The 20,126-nt window shown below is 40.5% G+C and overlaps 1 protein-coding gene across 7 annotated transcripts in view; it reads right to left on the reverse strand.

Annotated features, from left to right (window-relative positions):
* Positions 1–7,071: 7,071 nt before the first annotated feature.
* The window catches only part of htr4 (5-hydroxytryptamine receptor 4), a 139,588-nt gene continuing 126,533 nt past the window's right edge, over positions 7,072–20,126 (reverse strand). For 4 of the 7 annotated variants that reach the window (XM_067519287.1, XM_067519285.1, XM_067519288.1 and 1 more), the window contains one exon: positions 7,074–14,821. In XM_067519287.1, coding sequence (XP_067375388.1) covers positions 14,734–14,821 — 88 coding nt within the window. In that variant the 3' untranslated portion in view covers positions 7,074–14,733. Of the gene's footprint in view, positions 14,822–20,126 lie in introns of all 7 variants that reach the window. The other 3 variants (XM_067519291.1, XM_067519290.1, XM_067519284.1) reach the window with 2 other exon arrangements.

The following is a 20,126-nucleotide window of genomic DNA, read 5'->3' on the forward strand; positions in this document are numbered from 1 at the left end:
TCAGTATCTATTATTAAATGTTCCCCTGCCTCCTCAAACGAGGACAATTACGGAGGAGCTGAAAATGGACATTGTGAGTGAAAATCTATTTAACTTGCTGGGCAAGAAATGAAAAGACTTCATGCAGATGAAGGAATAATGGCCCACTGTCAGTCTGTGTGAGTGATTAGCAGAAAATGGGAGGCAGAGTATGAAAAATGCCTCTGCTGCTAGCGCTCACGTGAAGCTGTGGTAGCTGCTTCCATGCATTGTTTTGTTAGGGGAAACGGAGGATGTTTGCATCTCCTTGAAAAGGACTTTACACGTGGTCCGATCAGCAGCTGAGTGTGTCTGTACAAGTTTTCGTCCTGTCTTGCTGCCTGCTTGTGCACGACTCCGATACCAGAGACTGGCAATCGAAAACCACATTAGTCTGCGTAATTGATTTCAGCCACTACACACCTGTTGCGGAAGAGCCATCGCATTTTAGCCCAGACAGAGATGATAATCACTTCCAAAGCTGATTTGGTCCAGTTTACGCTGGTGGACTAATCTGTTTGTCTCAATGTGTGTCTGACTGGTTGTTTGGCTCAATGTGCGTCAGGATTTCTCTTTTTTTTCCTCATTAAACACGGTGGATGGTCAGAGGTCGATGTGTTTGGAGAAAATAAATACATTGTGGAATTGATTCCTATTCACTGCCACCGATTTAAAGAGGTGATATTACTTTAAATGTACATAGAGTTGGATTTAAAGTCTAAGCATGTGATTTGAGGAGCCATCGAGCCGTAAAATGAACCAGTGTCTGTTTACGGAAAACTTTGAGCTAAGTTCACTGTGAGTGCAAACTCACACCATGTTTCTTCCGTTACTGTCGCCACTTCACTGCTACTAGAACCTGTACGTTCAGGTAAGTGAAAGTGGAATCTGTTTAGTGGCTTGTCCTCTTTCCCTGCATCCCAACTTCTCTTTGAATTCAAAAAGCCGTTTACCATTTGTAAATTCTTTTTTTTTTTACCGTGAATTCTTTTCCATTGTAAAAAAGATTGTGGACTCTCCTTTTATTGAATGATTGTAACTGATGATTGTAAATGTGGCTCGGCTTAAAAAGATAATAGGGATAATCTCTGGGTGTTTGAGTGCAACAAGGTAGATTTTTACTGCACATCTAATTAATTTCAATTCTTGTCATCCAACTGGAGTTTTAACGTCTCATGAGCATATTCTACTAATAATATTCTAGCTTTGGTTTATTTAAGGCATTTTTACTCTCACTATTCTCCCATGGGATCAGTGAAGTCTTCTCTTTTTGTATTTATGATATTTTTTCTTATTCCTTTAGGATGTGGATGCAAAATGAAACACACTACTTTTCCTGACATTACTCGATGATGAGGTAGATTTCAAGACAATAAAAGGATCACACACTTACTGACCACTTAGTTTAAGGGAAAACACGGAACTAGAGCAGGTTCTTTTCATCACCGTGGCTATTTAAGCAGAAATACATAAATTCCACTCAAACTAATAGTTTTCCAATCTGGTCTCAATAGAAATTTGAATATTTATTCACTGGTTGCACATTATTCAGAGTCACATTCCTTTTGAGGCCAATTTGACTTTTTATTCCCCCCAATAGTCCTTTTACTGCTGCAGCACAGGCACATAAACGTTGTGCAAGGGTCTGTTGTTGTTGTTCTGGGAACCAACTTCCTTCACACTATACAGAGTTACACAAATAAGATTAAATTATATTTGTGACGACGGCAGAGAAATATTCCGTTTCTGTCGTTTTTCCCTCGGCCTTGTACAGACAAATGTTAGTTTATGTCAGGGTGTGTGTTATGGTGGCCAAGAGAAATTAGGATACTGGTTGTGCAGCTATCTTTATTCATTTACCATGATTCTACTTTTATTGTGTGTTCTGCACTTTTCATTCACAGCGGAGAGGTGAAGGGGCGAGTGCAAGCCGGTTGGAACGGGTGGAGAAAAGTGTGAGGTGTGTGTTCAGAGACCAGAGATGGTCGGCTGAAAGGAAAAGAAGCGGCTACACAAAGGCTAAATGATACCTAGGAAGATCCTTAGACTAAAGCCAGAACAGCATGAACACACTGTGCCACTGACGGCTCCTGTTCCAAGGGTCGAGTTTCTGGATGGCATCTGGAAACGCCACACAACTAACACAAATCCGGAGAAGTGAGCTTTTATTAACCTTCTGTCAGACTTTCGGTGCCGTGCATGACGTCAGAGTCAGTTACTGATTCAATTCCACGTGGAGACACACAGGTCAAGATCTGCTAAACTATTGTTAAAGTTTCCACCAGCTGCTGCAAAGTATCTTCAGCTGCATTTGTCATCAGTTCGCATTTGGCGTCAGAGAGAAGTCTCCTGAAAGTCTCCCGGATCCCGTCATTGGGAGATTATTTCATATTGTACCCAAATTATTCCAAATATTTCAATAGATAATGACAAGTTCGGGCCTTAAAACCCCACATTCTCTTTACTCGGTGTGAAAGCTTCATGCTGTGGCTTAACTTCAAGCTGGGATGTTGGAGCATCACGAATTAGCTCGACGTCTGTTCCCCTGACAGATTGTCACGCCACAGACAGGGAACCGTCAGAGAGCTGTTCTCAAAGTAGACGGATTTTCTCTCCCTAATTGAATTGACTCGATGTGTGGGCTGACTGCTTCGCTAATTTCATTATCTTTGTCTGCCCATTTTGTCTTTATGCGTCTGTTTTTCTTTCTTTATCAGTTATGCCACTTTGTCTTTTGAATTTCCAGGTGCTGCACTGCTTTGGAATACAGACATGCTGGCAAAAGGAAAAACAACACATTTCAATTAGCAAAAGATTTAGTTAGCAAACAGGAAAAAAGAGCAGTAAAGCAATTCATTGTATCAGTGAACTTATATACAGTAGATACATACATATGCATATAGATTGAATTATTTTGAGACATTTTCCAATTTGAAACATTCATTTCTAAATCAGGTTTTCTGAAAATCAGCTTGCAAAGACTGGAACTTCTCTGATGTCACTTCTCAGCAGCCTCAGATCTCCAGGTTTTCTCTTCTGATGTGATTAATGGGATTTATTTGGTTAGATTCAATAATTGCATTATTTTGTATTTTACACATTTTGGTCTGGCACATGTATAAAATAATTTAAATATTTCCAGTTATGATGATGCTGAAACATGTCTAGACCTCTACTCGTATCTTTTTGCCTTTTCTTTATGGCTATTTTGTGGACAGGGGTTTTTAGGGATCATATCAGAGGAATTCAGTAACTTTTTCTCTTTTGGCATCAGTCAATCAAAGTCAGATTAATCAGAAGCTGAGCTGCTGTTTGCCCCGATAGGAAACATTAGAAGTACATTTAATTCTTAAGCGTTAAAAATCCCACACCTGTGCAATGAAAGATACTTTATGTTTGTCAGCACATGTCTGGGAGCCACAGCACAATACCTGTGTATCTATGCTTTGAAAAGTGATAGATGCTGGTGCCTGGATGATTTGTATTTCTCTTGAGGATATTTATCCTACGGGTCTGACTCTCTGCTGATGCTCGGCAGAAATGATGGACTGAGCTGAATCCACAACATGCTGCCAAAGCAAAGTGAACCGAACTCTCTAAGCCATAAATTTACAGCTGAGGTTCAGTCAGGAGTCGCATGACACAAGTCAAATGATGAGGAATATTTGTACGTGGTCATTGTTTGTGAGTCAATTTGAACACAGTTACCAATAACTTTTAATTTCTCCTTTTCTCGCTCCACCGTCCCTGCTGGCCTGCAGTCTGCAGCCTCACATCGACTCTCAATGACAAACAGAAAAACAGGAAGAAGAAGTCGAACCAAATTCATTTCACAGAGCTGCCGGCTGTGTGTGTGTGTGTGTGTGTGTGTGTGTGTGTGTCTGTGCTGTAGTTCTCAGATGCTTTCGGCTGGCTGGCAGTCGCTCTGGCATGAAACTGCAAAAACTAACATGCAAAAATGAATCTCAGTATTATTTTGTGTATCTTAACTCAACGTTTGTATAACAGACATTTTACTTTTGTCAATTTCAACATATTGTAATGCAGCCTGCTGTCAGGAGATCTTGGTGGATTTGTTCTGTTTTCCTGAAATGAAAAGATGCTTCCAAGAGTCGTTTCATTTTTCTCTCTTTATTTTATTCCAACCAACACACTGTCAGGGACATCTAGATGCCAATTTGCAATCAGGGATTTATCTTAAGACAGTAAAGACTTCACCAGTGAAAAGTAAAGTCACCTGACTCGAGTCTATTGCGTAAAATCTCCAGCTGTTAGGGAAACTGGTTTTGATACTTACCACATGGTGGACACAGTAGTTCAAAGCATTGCTCAGTGTTTTGTGTGTTTATTAGGAAGAAGAACTGCTTAGTCCTGCAGTTTGGACTGATTTACATCCATAGAAGTGCAGCCTGGTCGGCTCTGATTGTTTCATTTCTTTATGTGACTGGGGACTGAACTGGATGCAAAACTGGGACGATGAGTATTTGCATATTTTAAGAATCAGGGATAATGTTGCAGTTTCTTTTTCATCGCTGCCAGACTTACTAATATGCTAATATACTCTGAATAGTAAGTAAACAGATATTTTATATTACAATACTTTATCTCTGTGATTGCAATGTGTAATGTGTGTTGTTCCGACATTTTTCGGCTTAAAATGTTTCCACTGGACACATTCGGCTGCATATTTTCACCCTTCAATCTAAAGAAGTGATACGTTTCTCTTCAAACCAATGCAGCCATCTTGACCAACCCGCTTTGTCTTACTTTTCAGGTCTGCTTTATGAGACGTATAACTCCTAATCGAGGCCTATGATTGTGCATGTGCTAAATCTATTTTCTGTCCACATGGCACCACCTTCATTGGGCTCATCTGCCCGGACTATGACTCTGCACACTGGTGGGAATTTGACCTTGTGGTGACCTGGTGTGGACAAAACAACAAGGTTTATTCATATAAAACAGTGAAAATGCTTGTGTATTTTGATGCCCATCCCCCTGTGTGTCTCCCCTGTTGAGTCCCTCAACATCCTGGGCACCACAATCACCCAGGACCCCCGATGGGAGCAGACCATCAACTCCCTAACAAGGGAGGCACAGCAGAGGATGCAATTTCTGAGGCCGTTCAAGTTCAACCTGCCATCACTGGGTCAAACGTGACCTGCTCCATCACCATCTGGTACAAAGGCTTCATTGCCAAGAATAGAAATGGACTTGCACCCCTGACCCTTCTTATCCTGGACAGAAACCCACAGAATAAAGCCAAAAAATGTCCCATCACACAAAACGTTTCCTCCCAACTGCTTGAACAATGGCCCAGATCCCCCACTGTCAGACATTCTGGCCCCAGAGGCCACCTGATCAGAGGCGCTCTGTGTCAGCAGGCAAGGCAGAGAGATGCTTGGGGCCCCAAGGCAAGGAAAGGGGCCCCCGAGGGCTGACAAATGTTTACCAATGTACAGCACTGACTGCACGCAAAGTCCGCAATGACACTACAGGTCACAGAACTTCCACTGGTATCACATGGTTTCTTTTGTTTACTTTGACAGATACCTGAACTCATGTTAGATAAGTAAGTTAGTGTGTAATAAGCTTTACTGGAGTCCGAGTCGGGACAGAAGAAGTCCGCTTGTTAGCTTAGCACGCAGGCTGCAAGTAATCAGCGAACTCAGACAATACTTTTTCTGTTGGTAACTGATGAAAGCTGTGTCCGACTAAGCTGACTGTCAAGCTATGAACTCTAAGTTATGAAATTTAGATGCAAAGAAGTTTGGACAGTGTGAAATAAATCACTGTTACTGTGCTATGTGCAGTGTTGTGTGGTGTGTATTTCATTGTATTTTCCATATCTTAAGCATAACGTTTTTTTGATTCATACATTTTTGCCTAAGGCCCAAAAAGACTAAGAACGCTAAGACCACCTCTGCACCTGATGTACCATGCTTTTTTTTTCCCAATGTAAGTCCCAGGGCACATCTCTATACTCTATATTTGACTTTCTTTTTTAATTTGTAAATTATCACTGATTTTTGCCTTTAGTCACCAAGAAAACATCTCTGTATGTGTAAACCTACCTGGCAAAACTAGTATAATGAAACCAGAAATTAGCCATAACTCAACATAATCAACAGATTACCCAATGTTTAGTGGGAGGAAGAAACCTTCCTCCTTCAGACTATTGGACACCTTGTGGATTAGCTTTGGCCCACTGTTGCTCAGTTAGCCAAAAAAACCTATTACTCTAATATCAATTTTACTCACCATGCAATCATAGATACAGTAATGAGGCTGGGAGGCTACTCACACTTGTGAAATATGAAACAAACCTTGGAGTTCTGGCGGCGTGGGGCAGACACTGTATTGAACTGCTCACCTTTGAGTCATTTCAGCTTCATCGCTTGCCGGTCGGCCTCGTTAATCACCTGAATGTTCGGTCTTTCAGATATGTTTGACGGCCGTTTGCAGTTTGAGCAACGTCAGTGTCCCACACGGCCGCTGTCCATTATAGATCCATTATAAACTATACTGAGCTAGTTTTCAGCACTGAAGGAGTATTTTAGTATTTGTGGCCAGACGTCTCAACAGAGCCACTGCAGAATATTTGAATATGACTCGTTTTTTTCTTGCCTTTTTTTAGAAATGGATTGCAGGAAGTAACGCTCCCGTTATCTATTTTGAGGATGTGGTTGTTTGAATAAACTTCATTGAATAGACAAATCCAACCAGACTGTGGGAGCTTCACTCTGTAGCTGGTTCAATGCATTTAGTATGAGTTAACACACACACACAAAAACAAGATTAATAAAAATGCACAGTGACAACTTGCAACATCCAACCAGGGACTTTAGTTGCATGCTGTCCTTCGTCTCTATCTGCCAGTTATTAGTCATCTCACTACACCCTCTTGTCTAATGAAGTATATAAAAACATTTAATCTGATTCATCTGATCTGACATTTTCTGTATTTTATTTGCAGCCCTAAACATAAACTGTGTTCACAGAGCAAGTATCCAAAGTGGTCAGAATGTAATACTCTCTACGTTCATCGCGTTATCATCATGTTGTTTCTATTTCTGAAGGCCTCCAAGTTGTCAATGCTTCAGATACGAAAGAGCTCAGTGCGAACGCAGACGTCGTTTGTTGAAGTGAGCTCTTTATCTCACTCCTCGGGTTTTCAGGCCAAACTGACATGTGCCCTGTTATCCAAGTCGCAGAGAAAGTCAACACCGGGATTATCAACATCTCTTTAATCTTTAATTAGCCTTTATCAGAACTGTCACATAGCAACAGAAAAAAGTCGTAGACATTTCAGCTCCCCGAAAGAGAAGCTTTTATGTTCTTTAATACATGAAAATACCCATTTTGTTCTGTCAAAATAAATACTGAAGAGTTTTATAAAAGTTCTTTTTTTGTCTCCTTTGGACAGCTTGTGGGACTTTTCTCTATATATGCACATTCATGCTGTAAGCCGCAAACGTAAATGAGATGGGAGGGATACAGAGCAGATGTGACGAGAAAATTCAGGAAGTTGCATAAAGCAGCCATTGTCTAAATCCTGCTTTTTTTATGGTAACACAGTTCGTTCTTTAACGATAAGGAGCCAAACTGGTGCTGGATCACGGAACGACCCTCTCCACCATAAGTCACCACACTATTCATTGCAACTTTTGACAGCTGGAAATGCAGCAAAATCCCTTTTCTGCACTTATCTACAAAGCTGCAAAGTAAGGCTCAGACAGTGGCTGCATCAGACATTTAATAAGGCAGGTAAGATGTTTAAAGTATGTCCAAGGGACATTTTCATTGCAAATGAAAAGGCAAAGAGGCTGCGCTGAGAACCGAAATATTACCTTTGAGGGTACATGACTTATATAATCCAGCATTTGAAAAAAAAACTAAACAAAGAACAAACAAAACTCAAAACTATTTGTTCACAAATAAACAGGAACTGGAACTTGTGATTTGGTGGATAAACTCTGACTTTCGACTCTTTTGGACATTTGACACAGGCTGTGTGGTTTGTGTGGAGGAGGTTTTTTTTAAAGGCTACAATTCCTGTTCAAGGTGAAGAGGAAATGAACAGATTCTTAATGGAATAAAATGAAACCATAATTACTGACTTCTGCAGGAGGATGGAAGATAACCTTCATCAATTACCGTGTGACCCTGGTGCTGAAGAAGCTCCGTGGGCTTCTAGAAAGTTAGTAAATTACATACTGTAAATACGGCAGTGATGTTTTCTAGCTCTAAATGATGCAGAGAGTTTGCTTTCTTCAGTGTGACGCTTATCTTCTTCCTCCTGTACCCATAAGAAGTTATATTGTCTGATTTGCTGATTTCTTTCAAGTTTCAAGTTTGGGTGTGAGGAAAAGCTTCATTTCAGTTTCTGTTTTGATTTGTTTCTGATACGTTTCTGCTAAAATTCTCTAGGACAAACGGACAGACAAAGGCCGAATTTTAGAAATTGCACAATTCTTTTTCTCTACTCAAAAATCCGACACCACGCTGAACATTATCATTTCAATGAATGGAAGGATCTATTGCAGGATGGCTGTATCATACTACGTTAGGTTTACATGCAACTAATGTATCTACCTTGTTATCTTGTTACATCTCAGGGACGACCTGTCGCACCTCTTTCTCCTGGCTAGTTTTAGGATTAACATATCAGACAAAACAGAAGCCAAAATGAGGCTGAAATGAGAATCACAAAAGATCAGTAACATTTTCCTCTGGGTTCAGTCACTAACGTAAAAGTGCAGTTGCAGTCCTGAGGCACTGCTTTCTGGTCTTTTACAGATGTAGAAAGATGAAGAATTTGGTCTCTGTGTGTCTCTTTGATGATTAGTTAGCGTAATAAAAAAAGTACGGCTTTGAAATTTTGATTGTGAGGGACTGTCACCACAACCTGATGTTCTTTTCAGCCATATTATTTAATGGTTAAAGCATTTTTTTTATGTGGGAAAGACCACCCAGTAAGGTTTTTATGGTCTCGAAAAGCTGACCAGGTGCCGGACGGAGACCTTTTTTGTTGGCCACAGCTCAACTTCAACACTCTGAGTTCACCACCACATGGAAATATCGGGCTCGAATGAACTAATGAGATTGGGGCAGTGTGTTCACCGACTCTGTCTCCTAAAAATTACACAAAAATTTTTTAGATGCGATGTAGTTTTTGAATACGAAAACTTTGAATAATAATAACAAAAATTTGGAAACTGTACTTATACTAATGGAAAGTGAGTTGCAAGGAGATTGTTGCATTTTCTTAAATTACACCAGCCCTCAACGCACCTCTGACTCTGACCAGCTGCTTCAACCTACGACCCTGTAGTGACACAAACTGGACATTGTACTGCAGGATCACATATTATGGCAGAAAACAAAACTGGATATTTTGCTAAAGATCGGATATTGTGACGAACATAAACGGTGACATTTTAATCAAAAAATTCAGTATCAAGTCAGCATTTATGTTACATGTCAACATAATCTCATTATGTTCACGGGAAACGTAATTGCGTTTGAAGTTTAGTTGTTGTAGGAATCTACTTTTTAGGAGACTCTGTTGGTTTTAACTCTAATCCAAATTCATGCAGGACAAATCCTCTATCTGAAGAATAGTTTCTCTTTTTTTACGTCTCCTTGATTCCATTTACTTGAAATAGCTACGACCTCAACAATCTCTCAAATGGACTCCGACTTGAACTTATTGTGTCCTTTTTTTCCCCCCCGTGATGTGTTTGGTGCGCCTCCAAAAATAGTCATCCCTGCATTCTTTGGCTCGTTAAATTTCATGGTATGGAGAGATTGAGTTTTCTAAATGTGGACTGTTGAGGAGCATCCCACACAGCACACACACACACACGCACACACATCACAATGGACACACACACACACTGCCTGACATTAAGCTTCCACAGATGTCATGGAAACTGCAGTAATGAAAGTGGGCAGTATTGAACAGCAATCAAAAGAACAAATAGGTAGAATATAGAAAAAAAAACAACAACACAGCACCACAAAGTTGATCATGGACAAACCTTAAACAGATGTTTACTTACTTTTAAGGAAAGTTGTGGGTTTAAAGATCCTAAGAAGATTGATGTGAATCCACAAGCTGTCAGGACTCAAAATGCCTCTGTGGAATTGTGCATTATTTAGTTTATACTCTGCAGTCTTTGTTCCCAGCCTCGTGTGGCCTCACGCTGCAGAATAAGCTAATGTTAGGGAAAGACAGTGCCAGGACACGTGAACCGCAAAGATCTGGTTTTTGTATTCCGAAAAATACCCGATTATTCTGCTCCGTTAATGATGCCAGAAAAAAACTAAAAAGGAAAGTTGACAATGTGAGTTTGAGTAATTGATCCAACTGGAAATGAAGAAACAGACCAGTGGTGTGTTTGTGTCATTTGTTGAGGAAGGAAAATCTAATTAACTCTCATCAGTAAATTTTACTTTTTAAGTTTCAGATCCGTTTGTTAGAAATCCCACAAATATTTGAAAGGAGCCAATAAAATAAAACAATACAATTTAGGTTAAACCTCTGTTAAATCCAAATGAACGTGTTCCGGTCCAAATGACACGCAATAAAAATTTTAAAGTTTATTTTCTTAGAATAATAAATTACATTGTTTTTCCACTCATCGTACTTTTCCAACAAAGTTAAATCTTGAAGCGGCCAAATAGATAATTTCAGGTTTTTAGTTTTAGTTCTGTGGCTTTAATGAAATCATAATGAAGAACTTAGAGCCGATGAATATCTACAGCATAAAGGTCATTTTTAAGAAAAATAAGCAGGTTTTTTTTTGGATTCTGTGAGTTTTAGCTCCTGCCTCTTTAAGTATGCCCCTCCCACCTAAGTCCACTGTGCTGTATAGACATGTTTTTGGCAATTAAATATTCTAAATTAACAATTAATATTCAAAAAATGAACTGTTGACCTTTTTAAGGGATTCTTCCTTAAATCACTAAAAAGTGCCACTGCTTTAGTTATGGAAGATGTCACATGAGCAAACAAACAAACAAAACTAATCAAAAAGAAAGTGATGCTTGGAAATGTCTCTAATTTCAACACAACACGGAAAATGCATTCCTAAAGCGATGTTTCCCATCATGCATTTCTCCCGCAGCACAGACAACTCGTCACTTGGCTGCCATCATATCCTCAAATAAATAATGCAGCAGTACCACACAGTATGGTGTGTGTGTGCTGGGGTCTCCTCTGCACCAACACACCTCCTCTGTTCTGTGTCCTCAACACTTCCAAAAGTGCAGAGGAGAAGAAAATCATCAGAACCAATAAATGGTGCCTCGTGCGCTTTTCTACCTATTGTGACCCAAAGCTCTTTACACTGCTTCTCATTCAGCCATTCACACTCACACCGATGGGGGAGCTGCTATGCAGCTGGCCAACAGTCACCAGGAGCAACTAAGTTGGGGTTCAGTGTCTTGTTCATGGACATTTTGACTCTACCTCCTATGCCACAGTCGCCCATAACAGCACATGACACTGGGAAAATGGGACCTTGGGATTTTGATCAACTGAGGAGTGACCCCAGTCTGTGCTCAAAGTGGCCGTTTCCTCATGTGACAAGAAAGTAAATTGTACCGTTGCCCTTCTACTGCCTCAAACCTGGTGGGATTTCTGGGAACAGAACCACCGTTCCGTCCTCTCACACTGCTTACAGGGCCAGTTGCGATCCTTCCCCCCCATGCGCAAATCTCCATGAGCATCTGCCATCGTCTAATCTGTGCCCATTGCTTCACTGTGTCTATGGCCACATTTTGGCAAAGCGAAATGATTGTTTGGAACATACTGACGGACAGCAGAGGAGTGGATTATGCGGCAGGAGTGGTTGGAGAAAATTCTGTTGACATTTTGATGCTCATAATCCACCGCCAATCACCATTAAAATCAACATAATCCAAACTGACCCCAGCGACTGTTGATCATCAAGTATGAAACAATACAAACTTTCTTTTTTTTTTTTTTTTAACTGTACAGCAGGAGGGTGATACTCTACAGATTTCAGATACACTATCAACTAAAACCTTATGCATTTTCATTGTTAGGTCAAGGACACGGTAAGCAGTTGGCTGCGGATGAAAAATGTGACCTTGACTGAGATTTTTTAAGCATTTTTAATTCGCTGACTCAGATGCTTTTTGACTTTAGATTTTGATGCCAGCGAATCGGTGCCCAGCAGTGATTTCATCTGATTTTTTTTTTTTTAAGAAGATTTGCTCCCGTTTCTCTCCCTGCTTCAGGTCTGGAAAACTTGTCTCCTGTTTATCTACACTTTGTAGCTGTTCTCTAGTATTTATGTTGGTCATTTGTCAAACTTTCAGAAAAACACCATTGTTTTACGCTGAATTGATAATGCACTGTTGATCATATTATAGTTGTTTACTAAGGTCTAAAAAGTGAGTTTATTATAAAGGATAAAATGTCCTCGGGTTTATTTTGACACTGAAAATTGCCAAAAGTTTGAGATGCATGGTTTCTGCATATTATTGTTTGTACAGTGCTGTGAAACTGTCCGAACCTACTTTTAAACGAAAATGATTTTTTTTTTTTGCAAAGTGGTGATAAGCCTGTGAAAAAAAAAAGGATTCAACACTTTTGTTATATCCAAAAAAACCCCAAAAAACCCAAAACTACCACACTGAGTTTGTATGATGTTAAAAACATCATAAAAACACTGCAACACGCGTCACAAAATCTGGAGCCTAAAATCAGACATGTTAAGCTGCAACAATCACAAAAATGTCAGATGTATTAAGGAGGGTCTGACTATTATACACCGATTCGGTTTGTACCAACTCCCCAGAAATAATGTGGTTTATTCCAATATCATCACTAGCTACAGTATCATTGTGCCTGTGCCTGATAACAAAAAGTGCTGTAATCCCAAAACAATTAGATAAAAAAGGCTAAAAAGGCTTGAGGTGATGCAGTATTGGTGATAATTATTGAATAGGAATAAACCACACATTTATAAGCGTCCTGCCTCTGTCCTATAATGTGATGTGTTGTACAACCACCCTTATGGTTTTTGTAGCGTTTTCATCGGGGTTTTTTTGCTTTTATCCTCAATCAAATGTTTTTCTTCACTGCTATGCGATCAAATAACAAAAGAACGTTTAGAAAGACAGAAATCCCAATCAACCCACTTTTCTTCCCTACTTCTGACATCTAACAGAGCAAACTTCCACCAGTCAGGCAGTAAAATGTCAGGCGTGATAAGTATCATATGATTCTCTTTCACTTGTCCTCACAACACAGTGTAGAAGCGGCAGAAGCGTTAATTAATACTTTGTAGCGTTTGACTAGTAGTCAATCATGCAGCGAGACTGAGCCTTTGGGGACCAGTCAGTGGCTTTTATGCTGTGAGTCAAAAGTACTGGAGGATTCATTGTGGGAGTGTTTGGAAAAAGAACGAAAAAGCATTATGAGTAGAAAAACAGTTGCAGCGTTTTCACAAATCTAAAAAAAAAACTGTGGTACCTTATTTAGTGTGGTCTGTGAAGTGCGTGCAGAAGATGCTGGATGGCGTATTGATATGCAGTGGAACCAACGTAGCATGAGATGAAGGGAAAGAGGAGGCTTTACACAAGATCACACAAGACGGCAGGCACACACACACACACACACACACACTTCCATGGAAACACATGCAGACACTCACAACAAAAACCTTCACGTGTTATGACACGTACTCACACACATACTGCCCCAACACCAACTCAGTGCCTGTGCAGCTTTCACATACTGAGATTCTCTCCCCTCCTCATTGCAGGGGAACTTGAAAAAGGAAACGATAATTCAGTCTGAGCCTCTCCGGGTGATGAACACAGTGTGTGAGCGAGCAGCCACTGCAATGAAGCACTTTGACACGTTCAAGGATTGAACAAAAGCTGCCTTGCAGCCCCATTTTCCTTTCGGCTTAGGGAGGATTTAGCAAAGCAGGGAAGTTTGAACCTGGGAGACAAACAGGTTCCTCTGCTTGGCATCAAGGCTAAGATGGATGATGCTTAATAGGTGATGCTTAGCAAAGAAATATTGTTCTGAACTCGGACTCTTTTAATGTATAACACTTGAAAGCTCATTTTTTCCAGCCTATTATTCTTTGAAACTCTTTCAGTTTGTGTACTGGAAAACAACGGGGAGCATCATTTAATAATCAGAAATATACCCACGTATAACAAATAGCTTTGGCAACATATTTCACTTCCACGATTGCCTCAACACAGTCATTGATCACACGTTGTGCTGTGACAATCTCTTGCAGCTCGACTGAAGCCGCCGGTTTCCCACAAGACGACCTGGACTTAACACAGAGCGACTAGTGGGCCTGCTGGTGGGATCACCGCCGCATTCTGGCTCTAGTTCAGCGCAGGTGAGCCAGCTCAGTGTTATGTGGCCCTGCAGAATGGAGAACTTGCAGGAATTCGAGACAGAACGGCGGATTCATTCCACTGCCCGCCACCTTAAGGGACCCCAGGTGAAGTTTTGGCTGAACACCAGATACACCCCTGGCATTGTCGCGCTCCTCGCCCTGCATCCCTAAATGGGGCTCTGGATGTTTGGAGCTCTGTCAGATTTGTAGCAGATCTGTGCTGGATTTCAGTTCAGGCTGTGTGAAGGCGGCTCCTTCTGTGACGGTGGGAGGGCCGAGGCCATTGGTGGTGGGACTGAGGAGCCGCTGTTGGTCACAAACACGACTCGTGGGACTCTATGTCTGTGTGCAGAGACTTCTTCTCTTGCGTAGTGTGGTTCCCGTTCTGAAGCACAGAATACCTGAGACACAGACAGAGATTATTTCACATTTTATAGATGCATTGCACGAGTTTTCACTTTCACTACTGACAAAGTATTGAGGCTAAAGGCACAGAGGGGGATGAACGGAAGAAAACACTACCTAATTGGAGGGTTAAGCCATTTTCAGAAGAGTACCAAAACTTTTGGGATGCATCGTCTACAGTGGTAGCAGGAAAGCAACACAACTCTTGGAGGATCCGCAGGATAAGACTGAGATTGGAACATTTGGCTACAACCTTCAAAATGTTCGTATTATCCTGCTGTGACTCCTTCTTCTTATTCTTCTTTATAAAACTAGTGTTTAAACCAGTGTATGAATCTCATATTGAACTCTGATTTCTCTGGACAGGTCCTCCTCAGATTTCTTTGGCCCAGGAGATCAGAACTGCAGCTGCTGTAATACTGTGCGGTAGATCCAGGTCTCACCAGACACCAGACACTTGCACACAGAGACAAAGCTCGAAAGGTTCGACATGGTCAAAGCCGCTGTGGTAGGACAATCTGGGCTCCGCCTACCTGTCCCCCGATGCAGATGGTGACACAGTTTCCACCAGACTCTCGTCCAAACAACAAAGCTGGGAAGTTGTTGCAGTTGCCCTAAACTGACGGAACCACGAGCAGCAAATGAGCCACAAGTCTAATGAAGTATTTACTACTACAATCAGCAAATCAAAAGCTCCACGATGGCCGTAACTACAAATCAGACCTTGTGCTCTCCTCCCGATCTAGTCTTTGCCAAACTGTTTATAAGGGATATTTTAACAAAGTCTCTTCACTTTCTCCTGATGGAAAGCGAGTCATTTCTCAACATAGCCTGATCCCTGTTTACTGGAAAAGTGGTCATGCAGTCTGGGGGTCTGGAGAGGTTGTCAAAGCTGCCTGTAGTTTGACTCCCTTAGGAGACATCTGACTAAACATGCTCAAATTAGAAATACATATGTTCACTAAACTGATCCTGTCTTGAATTCTAATCCAAGACACTTTTTACGATGTGATGAGAATCCGAAAAGGCCTGTGTTCATATTTTCATTTTAAGGCCGTTGTGTGGTTTAGTCATCAGCTAAAGTTACAGATCTGACTATAACAGAAGATTACGCATAATTGAGAGCTTAATAATATTATCTATGATGGAGATACTGCAAATTAACAGCTGTGTTGCATTTTCTCTCCGAGGAACCATCTGCATTTACACTAATTTAAAGGTCTGTGGTGTAATAGAATAACATTTGTGGCAAAACAATCTCAACTCCAAGGGGCCACTTACTAACAAGGTGTTTAAGCTGTACCCCATGAGGAAGTGGATGGATGGGCACAGGCTCTGGGGGCAAAGAGATCAGGGGGCCCTGTGGCCTGAGACGTGTCCCAAACAAACTGGCAAACAAGAAATGACCACACAGTTAAAAAAACAACCTAAATACACAGAAAAAACAAAAGAGTAAAGATGAAAACAATAAATAAAAAAATAATAATAATAAAAAAAAATTGATATAATTTCTTGGAGCTGTAATGGAGCAATACAGCTGTTGATTTAATTTCCCTCTGACTTCACATTTAAAATGACCGTGTGTTACGTGACCTGATGACTGAGAAGGTCTGCGAAGGTCAGTGTGTTTCACACAGGAAAAACCATTCAGGTCCAAACTTTTGCAATTTTAGGAGAATATGATTTTCCTCAAGGGATTTACAAAATTCTCATACAGTACTTGAACCCAATAAAACATTTATAAAGCAAAGACCTCCATCATAGTCATTGAACTTTTGGAGATTTTGGGGGGAAACTGAACATAAAAACTCGAATGCCAATAATCAATATGTATCTGCAGAGCAACAGCCGGCACAGCTGCTTTACAGAACATGAGACACATTTGTTAAAGGCAACTGTGCTGACATCCACAACTGGTCTCACTCGTGTTGACTCTAGGCCTCACTGCGTACGAAGGATGAGAATGTGCTGGTTTAAACGTCTACATGCCTGTGCATGAGTGATGTGCACATCTCGAGTAGACGCCACACAAAGGCTTCTCCGTGGGCTAAAACCATTACAAGCTGTTTACACAAACACCCTGACCAGACACATCCTGCTGCCAAACTGGCCGTGAAATCCGACTTCCAGATGGCCTCAAACATTCAGGGCTATTTCAGAAGGAAGTGGGCTACAGATTATTGCCTGGAGCAGAATCCACAACTGCTGCCACGGTGTGACGTAAAACCCTCAGACGACCTCGCTGCATCGCTGCTCGGCTGTTTGGTGTCTGGAGGCCTGCTGCTGGGGGTAGTTATGCACAACTTTTAACTGAGCTTGCGTTGAGCCCGGTGATGTTATCAGTCATGGACAGTAAGTCTCTAAAGGGTTTGAGCTAATTAAATATCAGTTTGACTCAGATCTACTGTTTCATATGATTTGCAGTCTTACATTCTTGTTGCTTTGCTGTCTTAATCTGTATTGTGTTACTGTCACTGTGTTGTCACATAAGGTGAAGGAATAAATGCTCAGTGGGTTCACCGGGACATTTTAGTGGCACCTTAGGTTTTAAAAAGTGCAGCAATGAGCATTCACCACAGTTTGTTTCAGCTATACGATTCTGAAAACATTTATTTAATAAAAGGTTATTTATTTAATAACCTTTTATTTGATTTTTTTTGGAAAACCAGCTCCACCTCCTGAGCCACAGCCACCCCCTGTGCTGCTGCTTTGGATCCTTAGTATTCTCATTAACTTGCTATTTAAACTTTTTTTTATTCATTTGTGCTGTTAAACATAAAGGCAAAAACGATAACAGAGCCCTAAACTTTAAGTTGTGAATTAACATCTACTTGACTCTTTCAAATACATAATATTGTAGGACAAATTATTTACTCAAGCGTATTACTCATGTGTTAAGTAAATGTTATTTAAAAAAAACAATACATTTTACTATGTATTGTTTATTTATGCTTCTTTAATTCAATTTGTAAGCCTGGTTCGAAATCATCCACATAAATACGATGTCACTTACTTAACATACAGTATATACAGGTTAAGCCTGGAAATCATCTAGAAATTAATAAAAGATTATTTTAATACATCAGAGCTTATTTATTGAGTGCATATTTTTACAAATATGTATTAATAAAAATTAAACATGAAAAATGTTAAAGTACATGGAGCCAGACCATCAGCATCAGAATGCATTCCTGTATAACCTTTAGTAAGTACATCAGAATAAATATGAAATGTGATAAGCTGTGAACATGCAGTATAAAAGTGTAAGAGCATCATTATACAAACTATAAAGAGCCAGCTGAAGTTGTGTACGAGAGAAAAGGATGTAACTAATGATCTTAGTTGAAGTCTCATTAAAAGCCCAACATCATGCATATGCATCTTTAGTGACGGAAACAAAGAACAGGGCGACAACTGGAAGACTCGCTGATGCATGAGCGACGTTATCGCACAGAAAGTTGCACAGAAATCTGCCAACCGTTCGTTCTGTGTTCATTCAGAGCATTTTTATATTTGGATCAAATGAAATTTTGGAGCTGGACATGTGGCTGTATCCATCCTGTGTTTATTTCTGGTTTTGTTTGCACACAGCTGAGCCAACAGACCAACTGGCAGGGCGGGATGCAGGATGGAGATTTGTTTAATGAGGCCAGGGGAGAGAGAGAGACAGAAGGCTCGGATTACAAGCAGACTAAACATTTCTACATATTTTGGGCAGCAATGTGGCGAACATCCATCCTAACGAGGTGCCCTTTAGTAAGATTTTGAATGTGCTGTTGCTCTTCTGATGGAGAGGCGGTGGTCACGGTTGGGGTCCGATTCTCGAACACAGCTCATGTGGAGCTTTTCTGCAGAACGATTTCAAATGTTGGACACATCTAGCAGAATGTGAACGTAGGCTTCTAAAGAAAGATAAACACCACAAATGGTTGAAATGCTGAATCCACATGGTCTGGAAATAGATGAAGACTCACAAACATCACACGAGCATCTGACTGAAAACAGCGTGTCACTCCAAATGTAGCCATCTGGGGTAAAACGCTGAAATTACGAGTCCGGGTTTAAAGTTACTCCTCAAAGATTATGGGCTAGAATAGTATTAAAAGAGCTTTGTTCCTAAAAAAACAATGTAAACTTGATTAGAAAATGCTTAGTGTGAGTCATGCCTGGATTACTGAAGAGGCCTAAGGGGCCCCAGCTCGGGGGCCCCAGCTCGGGGGCCCCGGCACTACACCGTCTGAAGTTATTGTTCATATTTGTTACTGTTCAAAGTGCTCAGTGAAAAGATACAGAATTATTATACCGAGATGAACAACCACCAAAATTGACTCATAAATGACAAGCAATCAGAAAATGTGTCCCAAAACTGATACTGAAGGACTAAAGTAGACACACACAATGCAAATGCCCTAAATCAGACACATCACCAAATCACACACAACCTCGAAAAACAGGTGAAAAACAGATGCATAAAAACAAAGTTTACCCTGAAACTTTAACGACACTGACTTTACTGTACTCTGACTAAACTGCATCACCACGACAATTAACCTCCGCAAATGAGCACCGTTCTGATGCAGTCTGCAGTTTGTCCTCTGCTTCGTTTAGCAAGTGTACGGATGAGATTTACATTGAGTGGGAACAAAATAAGATGCCAAAGCCCCACAAAGGTTAATGCACAGGTTAATACAGTGGACAGAGAACAACGGGAGACAACCTTTGTGATTAACTCCACACAGAATACAGAGTATAGTGCAGAGAAAGTTGGCCTTCAAAGGGCTGAACTGAAGAAAGAAAAACTGCTTTGGATTTTTAAGGCAATGAGGCTTGTTTTCACTCTGATCGTGTACAATTTCTTAAACGCCTCAAATGCCTAAGAATACTTTTTTTTTTGCTCAAAGCAAATTTTTAAGTGTCAAAATTTATTTATTTTTTTACTTATTGTGGTTTTGCACTTTGACAAATATTCTTTGAGGCGCATTTGAGTGTTTTATCCCAACACGAGTACACAACTTAAAAATGATGGTCACCTGCTGGATCAGGAAAACTATTTGTTTTTAACTTATTTTTAATTAAACACCAACATGTGGCTGTATTTGACATATCTGTCTTATGTCAATGTGATATACTTCTACTAAAGGGGCATTTTAATGCTACAGCATATTGACGATGATAATTTAAATAACAGCATTTGGTGTGAAGGAACTTGGCTGATTTCCAGACCTCATCCCCCATCCCCAACACCGTCAGGATGAAGTGGAACCCCGACCTCAGTGTTGGCCCTCGCTAATGCCTTGTGGC

Source organism: Channa argus, chromosome 10 (genome assembly GCF_033026475.1).
Source record: "Channa argus isolate prfri chromosome 10, Channa argus male v1.0, whole genome shotgun sequence".
Lineage (NCBI taxonomy): Eukaryota > Metazoa > Chordata > Actinopteri > Anabantiformes > Channidae > Channa > Channa argus.